Source organism: Corella eumyota, chromosome 2, assembly GCF_963082875.1.
Source record: "Corella eumyota chromosome 2, kaCorEumy4.1, whole genome shotgun sequence".
Taxonomy (NCBI): domain Eukaryota; kingdom Metazoa; phylum Chordata; class Ascidiacea; order Phlebobranchia; family Corellidae; genus Corella; species Corella eumyota.
The window spans coordinates 4,823,210-4,842,048 of NC_137491.1; the positions used below are offsets into that span (position 1 = coordinate 4,823,210).

At 31.0% G+C, this 18,839-nt stretch overlaps 4 protein-coding genes, 1 long non-coding RNA gene and 1 other non-coding gene across 6 annotated transcripts; 2 read left to right on the forward strand and 4 right to left on the reverse strand.

The window, feature by feature from the left end:
* Positions 1–409: 409 nt before the first annotated feature.
* LOC145741161 (exosome complex exonuclease RRP44-like) lies at positions 410–3,355 on the reverse strand. Its single transcript, XM_082558690.1, has one exon. It carries the CDS (start codon positions 3,337–3,339, stop codon positions 547–549), a length of 2,793 nt encoding a protein of 930 aa, XP_082414816.1. The 5' UTR covers positions 3,340–3,355; the 3' UTR covers positions 410–546.
* A 614-nt stretch (positions 3,356–3,969) lies between these two features.
* Positions 3,970–6,425, forward strand: LOC145742698 (tubulin alpha chain-like). Its single transcript, XM_082560477.1, has 6 exons — positions 3,970–4,112; positions 4,264–4,477; positions 4,616–4,720; positions 4,800–4,996; positions 5,098–5,789; positions 5,951–6,425. Exons 1-6 carry the CDS (start codon positions 4,110–4,112, stop codon positions 6,084–6,086), a joined length of 1,347 nt encoding a protein of 448 aa, XP_082416603.1. The 5' UTR covers positions 3,970–4,109; the 3' UTR covers positions 6,087–6,425.
* Positions 6,426–7,546: 1,121 nt separating this feature from the next.
* On the reverse strand, positions 7,547–9,519 carry LOC145742838 (PRELI domain containing protein 3B-like). The gene is made up of 5 exons (XM_082560661.1): positions 9,149–9,519; positions 8,894–9,068; positions 8,626–8,789; positions 8,148–8,250; positions 7,547–8,059 (listed from the first exon to the last, which is right to left on the reverse strand). Exons 1-5 carry the CDS (start codon positions 9,181–9,183, stop codon positions 7,856–7,858), a joined length of 681 nt encoding a protein of 226 aa, XP_082416787.1. The 5' UTR covers positions 9,184–9,519; the 3' UTR covers positions 7,547–7,855.
* A 405-nt stretch (positions 9,520–9,924) lies between these two features.
* On the reverse strand, positions 9,925–11,027 carry LOC145743493 (uncharacterized). Its single transcript, XR_014281018.1, has 4 exons — positions 10,929–11,027; positions 10,512–10,713; positions 10,268–10,336; positions 9,925–10,095 (listed from the first exon to the last, which is right to left on the reverse strand). It is a non-coding gene; the product is annotated as an uncharacterized LOC145743493 (long non-coding RNA).
* On the reverse strand, positions 10,169–10,235 carry LOC145744324 (small nucleolar RNA SNORD31). The gene has a single exon (XR_014281189.1). It is a non-coding gene; the product is annotated as a small nucleolar RNA SNORD31 (small nucleolar RNA).
* A 483-nt stretch (positions 11,028–11,510) lies between the features above and the next one.
* LOC145741710 (chromobox protein homolog 1-like) lies at positions 11,511–13,481 on the forward strand. Its single transcript, XM_082559347.1, has 4 exons — positions 11,511–11,712; positions 11,811–11,917; positions 12,343–12,499; positions 12,927–13,481. The coding sequence occupies exons 1-4, from the start codon at positions 11,564–11,566 to the stop codon at positions 13,051–13,053; spliced, it is 540 nt and encodes a 179-aa protein (XP_082415473.1). The 5' UTR covers positions 11,511–11,563; the 3' UTR covers positions 13,054–13,481.
* Positions 13,482–18,839: the final 5,358 nt, after the last annotated feature.

Consider the following 18,839-nt stretch of genomic DNA (forward strand, 5'->3'; position numbering starts at 1 on the left):
TATTATTTTAAAAATTGGTCACGTAGTTTCTGAGATATCGGGATTTAAAAGTAAATGTTGTAAATAGGGAAAGTTCCAACGCTCGCGAGTCACGTGACGCACGACGTCATCGTCGTAAGATCATATGCTGGCAGACATAGGAAAATGACCTTATTTTGACCTCTTTTTTTGATGGACTGTAAGCACTAAAATTTATCAGTTTTCCTTCTATTTTTGAAGTCAAAAATTAATATTTTCAATATAAAAAACCATTTATTACAATTAGTTTTAAAGCAAATTATTAATTAAACCAGTTTTTAAAAACCAGATACCCATTAATGAAAAACATAAAACATTATTGGTGTGTTAAACATTATTTAAACAAAAAACTTTATCATATTGAAGAAAAGTTATCATATTGAAACTATACTTAAAAATAATACATTTTTCCTAAAAATTAACAAAAAACGCCCTTTAAAAAAACAGTTTAAAATTTGCATGGAACATATTTGACCTGGCAGTAAATGTTAACATTTGCAAATTATACGAAAAAGAAACCTCAGCATTTTATTGTATTTTGGCACTATTATCCTCAATATTTTTAGGAACACTAACACCGTTGATAAATGGTTTTACTAATCGGAGAATAATTCTTTGGTGTTGAATGTTAGATGCATCATGGGAGATTTGTACAGTTACTTCATCAAACACTTGAAGAATGACATTATTAACATTAATATGACATTTTTCTTCGTCATAGTTTAACTGATTTAAGGTTGATGATTTGCCTTCAAAATCTCTATCTAAAAAAATTGTTCCCTCCAAACCATATTTAGGAATTAAAACTTGAACTGCATTTTTTCTAACAAAAATTATGTACCCAAGTTCATCGACCATTCTTCCCCGAAAAAAGAGTTGGGTGTGAAGTGCAACCGATGCTCTCTGTGCATACTGAGCCATTCGATGACGAAAGTTCAAATTGTTGCAAATTTGTTGAATTTCTTGCTTATTGAGCAAGTTAGAAAAGGTGTTGTCTGCACCAATGCTGGCAGCCAGAAGGCGATGTACCATAATGTCGGAATATCTTCTTATTGGAGAGGTAAAGTGAGTGTAAATTGGTGCTGCTAAACCATAATGAAGAAAGTTGGACTCCATACCACTACAAAAATAAACTGCTTGGAGCATGCACCTTGTTGCTAAAATTCGCAGTAATGTAGACACATAGGAGTGAATACCATCTCTAGGCTTTTCTGCATCATCCAGGGATAATGCAAGCTCACGTGAAGTCGCCATCTTTAGGTTAAGACCTTTTGTTTTTGCAGCATTTACAAGAACATCAAAATTGGATTTAGGTGGCTCTGGATGTCGCCGCAAAACTGCACATTCAGAAAATTCAAGCTGAATATGTTTGGCAACTGAACAATTTGCTAACAACATGAATTCTTCTACCATTGAATTTGTGTCTTGAAGCTGCTTAGCTTGTAAATCTATAGGGTCATGGGTTTCACTGTCAACATGGAAGCGCACCTCTGGCGAAGACAAACTTAAAGCACCATTTTGTATTCTTCTTGCTTTTAAAATTTTAGCAAGTCTGTTAAGACCACGTAATCCAAGTGTAACATCATCTTTGGAAGATGGGTCATCAATGAGCATTTGTGCTTGGGCATAAGTCATAGAACCTTTCGAACGGATTATAGATTTACAGAATCGTGTGTTCTGAATTTCAGCATTTTCATTAATAATCCAAATACATGAAAAAGCTAACCGATCACCATCATCGCGAAGTGAACATAAATTCGAGGAAAGCAGTTCTGGGACCATATCAATTCTTTTATCACAAAGGTAGACAGTTGTACCTCGACAACGAGCCTCAAGATCTATGGCAGTTGAAGGTCGAATAAAGTAACTAACATCTGCAATATGTACACCAACCTCAGCTAATCCATCTCCCAGATCCTTATAATGCAAACAATCATCAATGTCAGTACAACCTGGAGGATCAACACTGCAAATGGGAAGATGTCGTAGATCTTCACGCTTGTTTATTTCTTCAACCGGAATCTTCCAATCCTTTTCTGGCAGACAATTAAGAACTGCTTGTGAAAATGGTTCATGAGCAACATCATGTTCTAACAACAACACCTCATTCTCTGTTGCTTTGTCACCGATCTCACCAAGCGCTTTCACATAATGACCTTGAGGATACTTTGAAAACCTTGGCCATGAATCAATTGCAACTACAATTCTCTGACCCATGAGGGTTTTAGCCTGACGTGTTTCTATTCTTATCCGAGGAATTCTTCGCTCTGCTGGAGTAAACAAATGTCTTGTCATTTCTGGGTTTCCGAATCCCTCAATAATGCCGCAGTAAGTTCGCCAACTTCTTTTAATAATTCCGACAACTTTTCCAGTGGGCACTCCATGTTTCAGCTTCATTTCCATACCAATATTTTCATTGATTTCAGCTCCTGGTTGCATTGAAACATCCAGAATAACATCACTGGGAATGGTCCACTCATCTTTAGGAAGCAATTCAACCGCAACTATATCCTCATGCACAGCACGGTTAAGATTAATTCTTCCCTGAATCAAAATATCTTTCTCATCATCACCTTGTGGATTTATGCGACCTTCCAGATAATTTTCTCTGCTGATATTTAGTTTTCCTTGTTTGTATTTTCCACTTTTTATACCACTGTTTAGCTTAGACAATTTAAAATGTTCAGGATATGTGATGGTTCGATCAAGTTCTATCACTTCATCCATTTTTGCTAATTTGTCTAGTAGCTCTGGAAAACCAACAATATTTGTAACATAGCTATTGATTTCAAAGGCGGTGATTCCATCTGATTTGGCTAATTGACAATTTCCTTTGTCATTTGTAAGAAGAACAATATTTTGATCTCTTTTTTGAATCAAGTTGCTGTAGTATTTAGCAGCAATTCTAATCAATCTATCATTCATATCATTACTTGTCTCTCCTTTCAATCTAGGAGAGTATGTGTCGACATGATTTTCATTTATAAAAACAAAAAACTTTTTGTCTTTATTTTCAATCAGGGTTTTCAGACGTTTGTAAATAGGAGATGATCGATGTCGAACTTCCTTGATAACTGTCTGTAAAATGATTACATTGGTGATGCAAGAATGCTCTAAAACATCCATTTGATGAAGAACAATGTTAGTATCAGGAATTAGAAAATGCTCACAATTAAGAAGGTCATTTTTCAATGAAGGATGGCGATCTAGACTTTTATCATTTAGTCCATCATTAATATCATCTCGCAGATAATGTTCCCTGACTATTTTTAAAATTTTACCAGATTTGGTTTTAACCAGTATAACTTTGTTTTGAAGCATTTTATTAACTTAAGTTTAAAAAATGTTTGATCTAAAAATAATACTTTAATTCAGTAAACAATAAAAGAAAATTTTTTTTCTATGCGCCTGCACATAGCGCACGTGTGGAAAAATATGTATATAAGAAATCACGTGTTTAATAAAAAAGAGTTTCCAAAAAATGTAAAATAAATGTTTTATTTTCAATTTTGTAAATGTATGGATAATACTGTCTGACTGTTTTGATTTTTTCTCAATCAAATAAAATGTAAATATTTAACATATTTAAGAATTAAAAAATAGTTGGTCTAAAATTTAAGCTTGCCAATCTAAGCAAAGTTATTTATACTTGAGCTGAGGAAAAAAGAGCTTCGTTAAACTAACAAGATAATTAAAAAAAATTGCCAAGGTTTTGTGGTCATCAATATTTAAATGTATTTAGGACTTATTTGATTTAGACCATATATGTATAATAAAATTGTAACACGCTTACTACCACATAGCAAAGTATATTACGAAAATATGTTAAAAAGATATTACGAACTGTGATCATTTTCAGTACCACAGTACAGGCATCACGTTTTTTACTAAAATCGTGCCAGCGTTTAACCTTTACTGTATATCTACAGTGTAGGATCATAACAATTAATTGCACAAGGAAGCAGCCCAGTCAACGCAAACCGGTGACGTAATTTCCTCTAGGAAGTCAGTCTAAATTTGCGTTGTTCAGCAATATTCACTATACTGAGTTAGCTGCAAGTCCTAAGGTTGCAATTAAAACTTAATTTAAAATGGTAAGTGAATTTTGTTTCAGGTCTCATTAAAAAAATTATAATTTTTGTAAAATATACCCCTTGGAGAAACGTCATTATATATATTTTATAAATGCAAAATAGTAACAGTTTGACCAGAGTTTTTTATCTGAACAAACATTTTGATATTTAGAGGGAAATTGTTAGCATACAAGTTGGTCAGGCTGGCGTACAAATCGGTAATGCATGTTGGGAGTTATATTGCTTAGAACATGGCATTAACCCCAACGGTACAATGAGCGGTAAGCAGAGGGAGGATGAATCACCATCCACTTTTTTCCAAGAAACGGTATCGGGAAAACATGTGCCAAGAGCAATTTTTGTAGATCTTGAGCCAACAGTTATTGGTAAGTTTTTTAAATTAACCAATTTAAAAACAAATATAGAAATCTTAATTTTTGTGACAAGCACCTTAACTGAGAATAAAAAATATTAGTAAAAAATAAATGTTATTGATGTATTTTGCATATTATTATATTTTTAAGATGAAATCAGAACTGGCCCTTATCGAAGCCTTTTTCACCCCGAACAGTTGATAGTTGGAAAAGAGGATGCTGCAAACAATTACGCGAGAGGGCATTATACAGTCGGTATGTTTAAATCTGTTTTTAAACAAAAAAGTAAATTTTTGCTATATTTTGTAAATAAATATGCTTTTTTTTATTTTAGGTCGTGAAAAAATTGACGAGGTTGCAGAAAAAATACGGAAGGTGGTCGAAAATTGCAGAGGCCTTCAAGGGTTTTTGATATTTCGTTCGTTTGGTGGGGGTACTGGGTCAGGCTTTGCCTCTCTTTTGCTCGAAATGCTCTCACTTGAATTCGGCAAAAAAGCTAAATTGGATTTTTCAGTTTATCCTGCACCTCAGGTGACAATAAAAATCATTGTATTTTTTGAAATGAAGGCCTTATTGAATTATATTCGTTGCATGCGTTGCTTCTGTAATAAAAAAGTTAATTTTTTTTAAAGATATCAACATCTGTAGTAGAACCATACAACAGCGTCCTTACAACACATACAAGTTTGGAGCATGCGGATTGTGCTTTCATGGTTGACAACGAAGCTATATATGACATCTGTTTAAAAAAACTAAATGTGGATAGACCAAATTATTCCAATCTTAATCAACTTATTTCGCAAGTGGTTTCGTCTATTACTGCCTCTTTGAGATTTTCTGGCTCCCTTAACGTTGACCTTAATGAATTCCAGACAAATCTTGTGCCTTACCCAAGAATTCACTTTCCTCTTGCCTCTTACGCGCCAATCATATCAGCTGACAAGGCATTTCATGAGCAGTTTGCTGTTAATGACCTCACCATTTCCTGTTTTGAAGCTGATAGCACCATGGTAAAATGTCAACCTAAGTCAGGAAAGTACATGGCATGCTGTATGTTATACCGTGGTGACGTGGTACCGAAAGATGTAAATGCAGCAATAGCCTCAGTTAAAAATAAGCGTAATATCACTTTCGTTGACTGGTGTCCAACAGGTTTCAAGGTCGGGATAAATTCACGTCCACCCAGCATAGTTCCTGGTAGTGACATGGCAAAGGTACCTAGAGCTTTGTGCATGCTTAGCAATACCACAGCTATTGCTGAGGCCTGGAGTCGATTGGATCGAAAATTTGACTTGATGTACGCTAAAAGGGCTTTTGTTCATTGGTAAGCTAAGGTTGTTTTTATTTGTCTTAGTTTTAAGAATAGTTATAATATCAAATATTTCGATTAATTAATAAAATTATTTTAATTTTCTGTTGGCAAATATTTTTTAAAGTAAAAGTAGTAAATATTTTCAGAGATTTGAATTCTATACATTTTTAAAGGTATGTAGGAGAAGGAATGGAAGAGGGGGAATTTGCAGAGGCAAGAGAGGACCTTGCAGCATTAGAGAAAGACTATGAAGAAGTTGGTGCCGATGATATATCCGACAATGATAATGAAGAACAAGATGAATATTAATTTCATTTGCAATGTCGCTGACTGTTGTTATAATCACTATGTAAAAATCTCACATGTATTCCAAAGAGAAATACTATATATTAAACAAGCATTTTCGGATTTTTATATTTAAAAAATTGTATTTAAATTTGCACGATAAAGTTTTGCCAAGATTATTTTTGATTTCCCTATTAAACATTTATTGTAAACTCAATCAACATTAATCAATTTTAACTGAAATTTGTTCGCATGTTTATATGTATATGTCATAAAATTTTTATTAAAAATTTGATATCGTTTATTGAAATTATAAACAAAATTTAAAACGCCAAACAAAATTTTAAAAAACATAGCATAGAAATGTAAAAACGACGTGTTTGTACATTGTACAGATCAGACAGTAATATTTTTAAGTTTAACGAATAGATCGCCGCATATAAGATAATCGTTTTAAACTATTTTACCATTTATTTTTTTGATATTACAAAAAACGTCAAAATCAGCACTATGTTATAACATAGATAAAACAATTAAGGTATATCAAGTTACGTTAAATTATTGCACTAAGGAAGCAGAAACAGGCGATAATACGACAAACAGGCAAAAATGTGTGTTTAAAATAGGATTTGTTTATTGTTATTTTTATTCAGCTTCTGTAAAATGGACAAGTTATGTTATGGATTTTTTTCCCAGTCCATGTACTTATATTTTAATTGTTTTATTTATAGAGTTGTAAACTTTTTTTATTAGATGTTATTTTATTATTTTGCTTTCATTTTACACAGCCTAAATAGCTCAAACGGGGACGCGGAATTTGAGGGAATGGAAAATGAAGGAACGGAAATTGAAGGAACGGAAAATGAAGGAACCGGAAAATGAAGGAACGGAAAATGAAGGAACCGGAAAATGAAGGAACGGAAAATGAAGGAACCGGAAAATGAAGGAACGGAAAATGAAGGAACCGGAAAATGAAGGAACGGAAATTGAAGGAAAGTGAAAAAAGGAGTAGCGGAATTCTAAAAAAATAAAACGCGGAAATTCCGTTGACTTATTTATTTGTATTTAAGTCGATATTATTTTAGGAATAAACGGGCATTTTATAGAAGAGGGTTAGGGTATGCTGGGGTAATAAAGATTAACTCATTATCGCTTATCAGTTCTCAAATAAATGACAGTAATCCTAAATAAACAGTCAACGGTATTTCCGCGTTTTATTTTTTTAGGATTCCGCTACTCCTTTTTTCACTTTCCTTCAATTTCCGTTCCTTCATTTTCCGGTTCCTTCATTTTCCGTTCCTTCATTTTCCGGTTCCTTCATTTTCCGTTCCTTCATTTTCCGTTCCTTCAATTTCCATTCCCTCATTTTCAGTCGACCCGCTCAAACATGTTTTCTTTGTAATTAATTAGCTAACTTGCCTTTTTAAAATAAAAATCAATTTACCTTTACACATTTTGGTAAAAACCAATTTCAACATTTATAAAACCTTAAATTTATTTATTACAAAAAATAAATTTTAAAATGCTAGGAAAAAGTTTTTTTTGACCGAAATTTACTAATTTTAAATGCAAATTTATCCTTTTAATTAAACAATCAATTTTTGAAACTTTTAACAGAAACAAAACCAGATATAAAATAAATAATAAAAAAGAAGTTTAAGTGAGAGAATTTTTAGCAAAAAAATAACAAAAATAAAGTAACTTTAACACAGTTCGTTTGCAAAGTAATACCAAAAAAATTGGTCAATGAGACTATAAGTTAAAAATTTGACTAAATAATTTAAAAAAGTGTTTTAAGTTTGATATTCTGGAATTGATTTCTTTATAAATTCGTTAAGTTCGTCGTGTAAGTTTTCCTCCCACCTCTTACCAGCTCCTTCAAGACTGTGTTGGACATCTTTGAAAGCTGTTGCTGCAACTTCCAAAGCGGGGGCTAAGGATATTTTCTCAACCTCCTCGCGAACTTGATTTATAACAAATTCAATTCCTTCCCTTCCCTATTTAAATTAAAAAATGTAATCAAAAAAATACACAATAGGTAAGGCCCAACTAGAAAATGTTTGTTTAATAAAAATATTCACTTACTTTTATGGAAGCCGTTTTCATTGTAGTTCCCATAGCATCTTCTAAAAAACTTGTAAAGGAAATATTTTTACAAGTTATGTTCCATTGTTGTTGAAGTAATGTTCTACAAAAAAAAAAAAAAAAACATTACTTAAATAGCCAACTATGTACAATTGATGAATAATTAATAAATATAATTAATCATTATATACAAGTTTTAGTTATTGTAAATATGCAAAAGTTGACAAAAACCTAAACATTGCCTTGTCACAAATAGGATGTTATTCATCAATAAAAGCAAAATATTACGTTTTTTTTTTCATAATCATGAAAAAGGGTCGAGTTTAAATTATCATACATACAAAAACACTTATTGTGTAAATAATAAGGCATATATACTGAATTTTAAAAATAACTATTACAGAGGATTTTGTAAGTTTTATCTATTGCCTAAATCAACAATGTAAGTGACAAATAAAAACAAATAAGCCTAACTTACTTAGTGGGATCTACTTTATCCTGAGTGTATACAAGTTTTTCATCAATTACAATGTAGTCCATAAAATTGTAGTTACAAGACATTAATTCAAAAACCTTTTCTTTAGGATCAAGAACTGATAGTTCAACAGCATGAACTGTCTTTGTAATATCAAAACCTGTAAACTAACAAACAAAATAAACAGTTATACATTTTTTTCAATGGTTTTAAATTCTAATAAATGTGAATTTAATCTCATATTCTGTTTTTAAGCCACATTTATACTTACTTTTGCTAAAAACTGAGTATACGAATTTCTCCAAATAGAGGAAATGATTCTCTTTGAATGTAGTTTTCCATTTTCATCAATTTTTCTTTCGTAGATGTCTGTGCCCAAAACATTTGGAGTTTCAGGATTGGGATATTTTCTTAATGCTGCTTCAACAACTTTATCCCAAGGATGACTTAAACAAATATTTCATTAGTCATAAAATATTTGATAAAAACAATAACATTTGTCTTAAAATATAAAATCTCCTCATACCTAAATGTGTGTTCATCAAAAGAAATCCAGACCATACTTTTGATTGTACTGTAATTACTCTTTGAAACTTTGAATTTATTAATTTATTGTGTAACAAGTGTCATAACACTTTCATGTTAGGTTAAATACGATTCTGAATAATAACAATCATATTTAGCTTTTTTTAACAGTTTTAATTTACTGTCTAAATTTGCTTGTTGCATCTTCTAACGTATAACTTGACTGCTCTGCTGTTTGACAACGTCAACGTACAACGACAAAACGTATATTTTAAATTAATCTAACAGCATCACCTAATCACGTCCAGTACTAAGCAATTAAAATATAACTTAACAAATTTACCAAAAATAAAGGCAATACATGCTATCACTATTAATAAACCTACTGTACGTAGGCTTATGAATAATCCCACTCGATGACAGGCATGTAAACGAACGTCAGAAAATTTGACGTCACGTGAAACCTTCACAAGGTCGATTTCGCAATAGTTAAGATGACGAAACCCAGCGCACAACTGGACTTAAGTTCGACCCGAGGCACGTTTGTGACATACTTACGCTCGTGTTGTGCAACCACGTTTTTTTTAAAGTTAATATTTTTTATGATAAAGATATAATTCCATTTAGATTTTTTTATTATTAAATAAATTATTATTGTATATAAAATTATTGCTAAATCAAATAAACGACATTGCTATGAAAGTACTAAGGATTCATTTTTTTAAGAGCTCAACTTTTGTTTTATGCATTGCTTTATTTCTCAATTTTTATTAATAAATTACAAACGTTTTATTTATAGTAAGAAGCAATATTACATTTATTTGCAATACAGTAACAAATTTACAATCATTACAAAATTCCAGTTTTTTATATGAAATACTTCATATTGTCATATAGTTTAACAGTCATAAACAAAATTTGACCAAGAAAAGTTGATGATGTATCAACCTAAATAAAAAATGTTTATTATTAATTTTTGTATTCCATCTAGATCTAATATAACACATGTTTAACAAATGTAATTTTCTCAGATATAAACCAATCAACAAATTAATTCAGACTGGGGCGGTAAAAATCATCAGAGAAATTTTAGAGATTTTTAAAATCTGGAAAGGCATACCATTTTTTGTTCAGGTGATTGCTTGATTCAAAATTGTTCAAGATATATAGTCTAACAATTCGAATAATGCTAAAATTTTAAATTATATAAACAAATTTATTTAGCAGCAGTTAGTTCTATTTTAAAATATATTTTTAAACATTTTATCAGATATCTAACCAATCAACAGTAAAATTCAGACTGGGGCGGTAAGAGTCATCATTTAAAACAAAAATAGCTGTAAAAATTTTACAAAAATAACTACCTATTGAAATATTAAGCATTTTGGGCAGATGATCATAACAAAACTTGTAAATCAACTCTATCAGATGGTCCAGCGAAACACTTTAAAGTGTTCTTGTATAAGGTAAAGCATTTTTATTATCCGACAGTCCGAGTCTGCCAATTTTAAACAACATATTGTTTTTCTAATAATAACATACTCATCTGCTTGTCTTTAATAGTTTCTGTTAAAAAATAATACGTTAAGTATAAGGTCTGCCAGAATGCTCAAGACTGTTAAATGCGGTGCCAATTTACAGCAAATAATAGACCGGGCTGGGCGATAAGTTGATAAAAATCATTATGTAACGACTAAACTGCCAGCCAACAAAATGCAAATATATACAGATATATAAATAACAATTCCCAAAAAAAAGCAAAGAAATTGGTGATATCTTACCTTTAGTACACCAAACAGAAAATTGTTCAATTTTAGACATTAGTTACACAACTTCCACATGCTCGGCAGAAAGAAAGAGACCACGAGGTGAAAATAAATAGTAAACGAGAAAAAAAGAGTATGCAAAAAACGCAAATCCCACACAACGATTCGAAAAAACATTAATATTAAAATTGTTTAAATTTATTAAAACAATTTATTTAACATTATAAAATTTAAAAAAAATAATTGAAGAAACGCTTTTTCAGTAAAAAATAAATGTAAAATTTTATAAGGTGAAGTGTTAGTAAATAATAACGTATACGATCCCGGATGTTGATAGTAAATTCGGCGCGAAAGCAATGCTTTGACTAAGACTTTTTTTTATTTGTTGCTTGTGGTTTGTAATGGCTGGGTCATAGGTCAAACTTAAAAATCTAGAACATCATTGTCAATATTAAGTTTATCAGTATCAGACATTTTTTTTAAATCTGATGTTGGTGGTTTATTTTTAAACTGAGTGGCTAGTTTATAATGTAAACGTATATTGACTGATTGTCAGAAATTTTATTATTTGAAAGATTTTTTTTTATTATTAGATAACTCTTTGCTCGTTTGCCTGGTTTTAATATCTTAACTTTTTAACTCTTTAAAACATGGGCAAAAAAAGTAAAACTGATGAAATGTCACCAGCTGTTGTCCCAGAACTTGAAGAACCAGAAGAATATGAAGTTGAAAAAGTTGTTGAAAAGAGAATTATAAAAGGAAAGGTGCAGTACCTCATCAAATGGAAAGGCTTTACCGAGTAAGTTAAATTGTGTTTTAAACTTATGTCTGTGGATATTCTGTGCTTGCGTGTCGATTAAATTAGTTTTTAAATTATTATTTTTTTTTAACTCGCAGAGATGACAACACTTGGGAGCCAGACGAAAATCTTGACTGTCCTGATCTAATTGCTGAATTTGAATCAACTTACAACAAAAAACCAAAAGAAATATCAGCTACCAAAAGTACATTTTTCTATTACAATCTCTTCTGTTATTAAATATATCAGTTTAAATTGTGATTAAATATATACATTTTGATTTTGGTTATATATATTTTTTTGTATATATCTTTATCCTCGATGTGGGAAAGTCGAATGCGCGACTTAAACATAGAGTAACATCAGTTTCTCCGACCCAGTCTCGGGTTGTCTGTGGCAGTTTGGGATATTATAGATTATAATTGCCTGATAATTATACTGCTGATTAAGTGCTAGCTCAGCAGGAGTTCATACCGTTTATAGTGCCTTACTCAAGGGCGATACAGCATGAGCTCAGTGGGGATTGAACCCACGACCTCAAGTGTAGCAAGTGTTCCTACCACTACACCAAGCTGCCGGTATATATATCTTAATTTATATTTAAACTATTGTGTGCTTTACATTAATTAGGTGATGACAAAAAAAGGAAGATCATGAGTGAAAAACCTGAGCCAGCAAAAAAACCAAAGGAGGATTTACGTCCACGAGGATTTGCTCGTGGTTTAAAACCTGAAAAAATCATCGGAGCTACTGATTCAGGCGGCCATTTAACCTTTTTAATGAAATGGTTAGTGAGTTTCATTGTTTTGCTATGTTAATTTATTAAGATCTGTAAAATATTATTACGTAATTTATTAGAACATATTTTGTTGCTGTTTTTGGTATTGTATTTGAACATATTGTTTTAATTTTGTTTACTAACTTTTGACTTAGTTAACCTTCCCAAAATTACACAAGCAATTTAATTTTTTAACACACTGACCTTAAGATGTACTTTAGTTAATGGCATTCTTTAGCATTTAAATACTGCTTGGTTTACAATTACAAAAGCAAAGTAAATAGTTTACTTTACTATTTTAATAAATGTAATGGATACACTAAAATATTTAATAATATTAAGTGCTTGTATTTTCTAAACTGTGATTTTTTGTAATTATTAAAATATATATTTTTACAGTTTAAATTATTTTTTAATAATACAATCATGTTTCAAGGGAGGGAAGCGATGAAGCTGATCTTGTCCCCTCAGAAGAAGCGAACACAAAATGCCCTCAAGTGGTGATAAAATTTTACGAGGAACGACTCACATGGCATCAAAACTCAAATGATGAGCAAAATTAAAACAACCTTTTTTTTGTGGTTGGTTTGTCTATACTCGGTAGAACATTTAAACTGTTGCGAATTTTGCAACTTTCAACATGTTTAAATAATTTTCTATTAAGACAACTTCTGACAGATGTTATTATGTTCTTTGACAGCATGTCAGGGCTCTTTTTTAAAAATGTCAAATTTATCTGATACAACTAACACTTTAATACTGTCGGAAAGTTAACAATATTGCTGCATTTTTGTAAAGACAAACACTGCCAAACCAGTCTCTGTTTATGAAAAATCACGTTTAAAGGAGTTTTAACCAAACAATTCTTGTTTGAACAATATTTTGAAAAAACTAAATACGTTTTTTAGCTATTTTTGTTATACCGATTTCTTGTTATTACTTAGCTTATGATGAACGTCATTGTAAATAAATAAAACGAAAAGATTTGAAAATTTCAATGCATTGTCAATATATCAGTAAATTCTTTTTTAATTGTTTAACATTAAAATAACAAAATTTTGATTTTTTTGAAGTCCTCAGTCGTTTCTTAGATATTTAAGTTGGAGAATTGGCTAACTTAAGTTAAAAAGGCTTCTACGTTTTAAAATTTATAAATAAATCACAACACACCGAAAAATCTAAAAAACGGATTCTTTAAAGACAAAATTATCTGTTAAAAAACATTAACTGCAACGTAATCAGTTAGTAAAGTTACAAAAGTGTTTGACATACCCACCTGTGTGTTATTATTCCAGTAATATATAATTAACTACTACTCCCCCCAGGTGTTCTTTATCGTCCATTTTTTGTTATTTAAAAAGATCAATTAAAACGGAGTGCTTTTAATGTAGTTTTGAGATAAAGAAACAGACTTCATGTGTTTATTACATGCCAGTCAAAAAAATTTATTTAATTGGACAAAACTTTAAAAATAATCAAACGGTTTATTCTTTACAAATTGAAGCCCAATATAGCATTAATTTAAATAAAGTTCGCGGTCACGTTGTCATGCATCAGCTTAAAACGTTTAAACTTGTTAAAAAGGCCACTTCTAAAACGCGGTTTAGAGGTTATTTATCTTAAGGTCAGTTTAGAAATCAACGTGAAGTTTCAAATATCTTTGATGTTGAGTCTCCAACAAACGCTATTATAACCAGCAATATAAACCTGGAAACTGCATTAATACAAAAATTAGTCAGTTAAACAGCAAGCAACCAAATTCGCTATACTTAAAATAATGCAATTGTTGTAAGCATGATATTTATTTTTGTTTTAGAGTTAGAAAGCAATAATATACCAATCATGTTTATTATGAAATTCTATCTTAACAATGACGCAAATATATATACAAAGGTGTATTAGAGTCTTAAGATTTAGTTAAGTAGCTTTCAAGAGTAAACGTTTAAATAGAGTAAACAATTTGTATTCGTTGCATTTGTTCGTTGTTGTTCACACCCAACGGTTGATTCAAAATTAGAAAGTTAGTTTCAGTGAAACTGCAAAACGCGCTCTAAAATTTATTTGACATTTAAATTGAAAGGCTTATATGCAGTTTCACAACAGAACAGTTAATAATTGAACTCATACAAGTTTTTAGTTAATAATCAGATCTTGAAACTTAATATTAATATTTTAGCAGATTTTTTTTAAATTTATAAAAAAGACGAAAAATTAAAAGTAAAATCTTACATAATGAGAAATTTCAAGACATTTCTATTATCTGTAGTAGTTTTATATTTTCTTGTCCAAGGTAAATTATCATACATTTTAACTACTTTGAATGTTATATTAAAGTTTACTTTATGTAAAAATAAAAATTTTTTTATTTTAGGTTGCGAATCAAGGATAACATGGAAAGTTCCAAAAAGTCTACGAGCCGATTGGCTGCAGGTTAAATTTAAAAATCGTCGTAGAATAGTGTTTGAAGAAGAAATTGAGCCTGAAACAGAACTTACGAACGTTAAAAAATCCTGTCCTGCCGAATGCTCAACTACGACACAATTTCGCACAAGGTCAGTAAATTAGTAACATATAAAATTCAAACAGTCAGTTACGAATTTAATTTTGTACAATAAGTTAATTAAAATTTGTTTTATATATGTAGCTGTTCGTACAGAGGAAGTATTGAACGAAAATGTATTGCTAAAGGTTGTTGCTGGGATAAAAACGAATCCAATCATACCAAAAGATGTTTTAAAAAAGATGGTAGGATTTAAAAGCAACATAACCAAGTAACTTTCACTGTTACTTGTAATTTACCAACTTTTCTTATTTAGAGAGCCTGTGTGACTCTACATCATCATGTTCGTCAGTATTACCAATGTATCGAACCAGCTGTACTGCGCTAAATGATCAACAAAAGAGATTGAAATATGAAAGTTTTTGCGTTAAAGCAGGGTGTTGTTGGGACAATAATGTTAATGATTTTCCCCGTTGCTTTAATAAACGTAAGTTTTTAAGATATTGTATTATTTAAAATCAAAAAATTTAAATATAAATAATGATACGTTGGAGTTATAAAATTTTAATACTTTTAAGATAATCACAGAATGTATACCGTATATTTAACAGATCTTTATTAGATATAAAGTATTGTCATCAAAACAGGGCCACTCCATAAATCAACGTTTATCGGCAATTTTGACATAAGTGTTGTGATTTCTTCATTTTTCTTTTTGCCTGAGGGTATAATAATAGCATGCAAATGACGACATATAAATCCTACTTTCTCAAAAAATACTTTTCTGTCTGGCCCTAATTGCTATCTGTTGTAATAAACTAATTTAAAGCATTGTCACATATAATAAATTTTAATTCTTTTGTGATAGAATTAAAGAAAACTTCGAATTATCAATGTGACCTCATTTTTTCCGAAAATCGTGTGCAATGTGGTAACCCAGGAATCGACAGAAATACATGTACCGAAATGCTGGGCTGCTGTTTCGAGGAAAAAAAGAAAACTACATTTTGTTACTATAGCAACAAAACCACATCTCCAGAAAATGTAATTAAATAAAACAAATAATATTGTATTATTTCCCTTGTTCTATTTAAACTACTCACTAATTAACAATATGTAATTTTAGAACGTTGAAATAACGACCACGCCGATGCCACACTCAACCCCAAGGCCCACACGAGTTATAAACGTTATAGTAAGAAAGCCAAACAAAAACGAAGATAAAGTAGAAATACAGCAAACAACAACGACGGCAGTTTATGCAACAGTTAACAATACCTCAGAAGAAAATCAAGGTAGTGGCCAAGAATTTTTTACTACAACTTTTGCAACAAATCCAATAGTCGCCACACAAACTACTGGTGCACTGTCTACAATAATGATGGACACAACTTTGAATCAAAATAACACTTTGGTAACAACTCGGGAGGCTGGAAGTTTAAGCATTCAAGATATTACATTATCTACACCAACTAGTACGGAGGCCATCTCATTAACTACATCTTTACAATCTAATTCAAGACCAACTCCTCAAATGGATGAAGAATATTATACGAGAGAAGCTCCAGAAATCGTTTCCACAGCAAGTACCACAACCGATTCAAAACAAACCACATCGGTTTTGTCAACGGAGAAGTTAGCAGTAACAAGTCAAGTGCTAGAAACACAACCACCAAGCACAACTTTATCTTTGTTTGAAAACAAACTTGTTGCAAAACCAATAAGATTTAAAGCCACATCAAATCCCTTAGTAATGTCTACGAATCGCAGACCAAAATTTAAATACTTTGAAGCAACAACACAACAACAAGTCGTTATGCCCACTTTAAACAATTCAGCTAGGCCAACTCCAGATAAGGTAAATTGCTGTCATGTGCTTATTTTTATGTATTATCGTTAAAAAAGAGCATTATATTTTTTAACACGGGGTTTAATTTTTGTAGATGTTTATTCCCCCAACAACAAAACAACCCGGTTTAGATACATTGTTATGTATTTTGGGAAAGGGTAAATGGTGTTCGCTGACTTTGTTAAACAAAGAACTAGCATTAACTGATAATAAACCAAATGAAGTACTGGATTTACATAACCTTACAGATCCAATCCAAGAACCCGTTAGCAATCCAATTGTAATTCAAAGTCCAAGCACTATTCAGTTATTAAATCAAGTACGGACCCTGCTAAAAATTAGTAGTGTTATTGACGCTAGCTCCTAACATGATGTAAAATATGAATAACATTTTTACCATCAAATTGGCGTAAAAAGCAATGCTTGTTAGCCATTTTTTCAGTTTTGTGCCTTAAACTAATAATTGTGCATTAGAAGCATGTTACTTTATGTATGAACTTGATTTATATTTACATCACTTTTATTTAATACATCCTTCTTTGCATTGTTAACATTTGTTTTAAATAGTAATTTTTTTGTTTTTCGTTTTGTTTTTCATTTTTACTTTTTTGTTTTATATTATATTCTTTCTTGTACAATAAAGTTAACTTTATTGAAAGCATGACTCTATCACACAACATCAAAATTATGGATCTCATAATTTTTATATCTATACATTAGATTAAAACGATCGCTATAAGTATTAAAAATACTAAATTTTAGCCTCGAGATCTAAACTTAGAACAGCCTACATTAAATCCTACCCAACAAATCGCTCCTATTTTAAACGGATTTGGGGGCGAACCAGCAAAACCACCACCCCCTGCCCCAGCACTGGAAAGTGAAGATAATGAAAATTTAGTGGCTCTTTGTGAAATTCAAGAAGAACTGGGTTTCTTTTCACAAAAAATGGAAGACATTTGTGGAATAATTTTATTTGTAAGTGTGTATTTACAAAATCAACAATTTATTATAAAAATCTTATAACAAAATATTCCACTTAGATATATACTAAACTTCCCAAAATCACCAATCTCACCCCAAGTAAAGCAATAAAACTAATGACCCCAACAGATCAAATCAAAAATCCCCTCGCAGGTAAATGTTAGAAATGTGTGCTTTATTGAAATGTACAGGTTAAATACAAAAAAAACTTATCATTACTTTAACGCATACTATTTTGTTGATTTCAGGTGTTGCGTTGTCAGTAAATGGATTAATTCCAAATTTGTATACACCAACTGGAAACACAATTCACGGTGAATTAAATTTTTTTTGTAAATCAGGTTTAGTCTGTTTACCAACTAGTGTTACAAATATCCGCTCTACTTTTTTTTGACTCACAATCTAAACATAAAAAGCATAGCATTTAAAATTTTGATTCGTAGATGCACAATGTAAACGGGCAGCAAAAGCGGTCACTTCATACGATTTTTCCATGCCCTGTGTAACTAATATTAACAACCTTTACGGGCCACAGGACGAACAAAGTTGTTTGTTGGCAGGATGCTGTTGGATAATGTCATACGAAACATGTAAGATAAACAAATATTTGCAAATATGTATTGACAACCGTCCACGTGGAGTGTAATTCGATAGATAAATCTGTTTTCTTTTTAAAAATAGTCTCTTGCCTAAATTTTTTAGATCTTCAGGATATTTTAACATTACCCGAAGACCCCTTTGAAAAGTATCTGATTACACAAAATGCCGAATTATTCTCTAACGAACACCCAACGCAGTGCGTTAAACCTGTCTCAAAAGAATCACTTAAAATGCGTAAGTTTTTGACTTTTTAAACCAAGTAAATTTTTAATTTTTAACTATTCGATAATTGCTTTTATATGTTTTATGTAGTTTATGCAGTGTCGATGGCAAATAATCCAATATCACCAACCCCAGTGGTTCAAAGAAACATAAATATACAAGGTTTAAATTTTACCCTTTATACTTAAATTAAA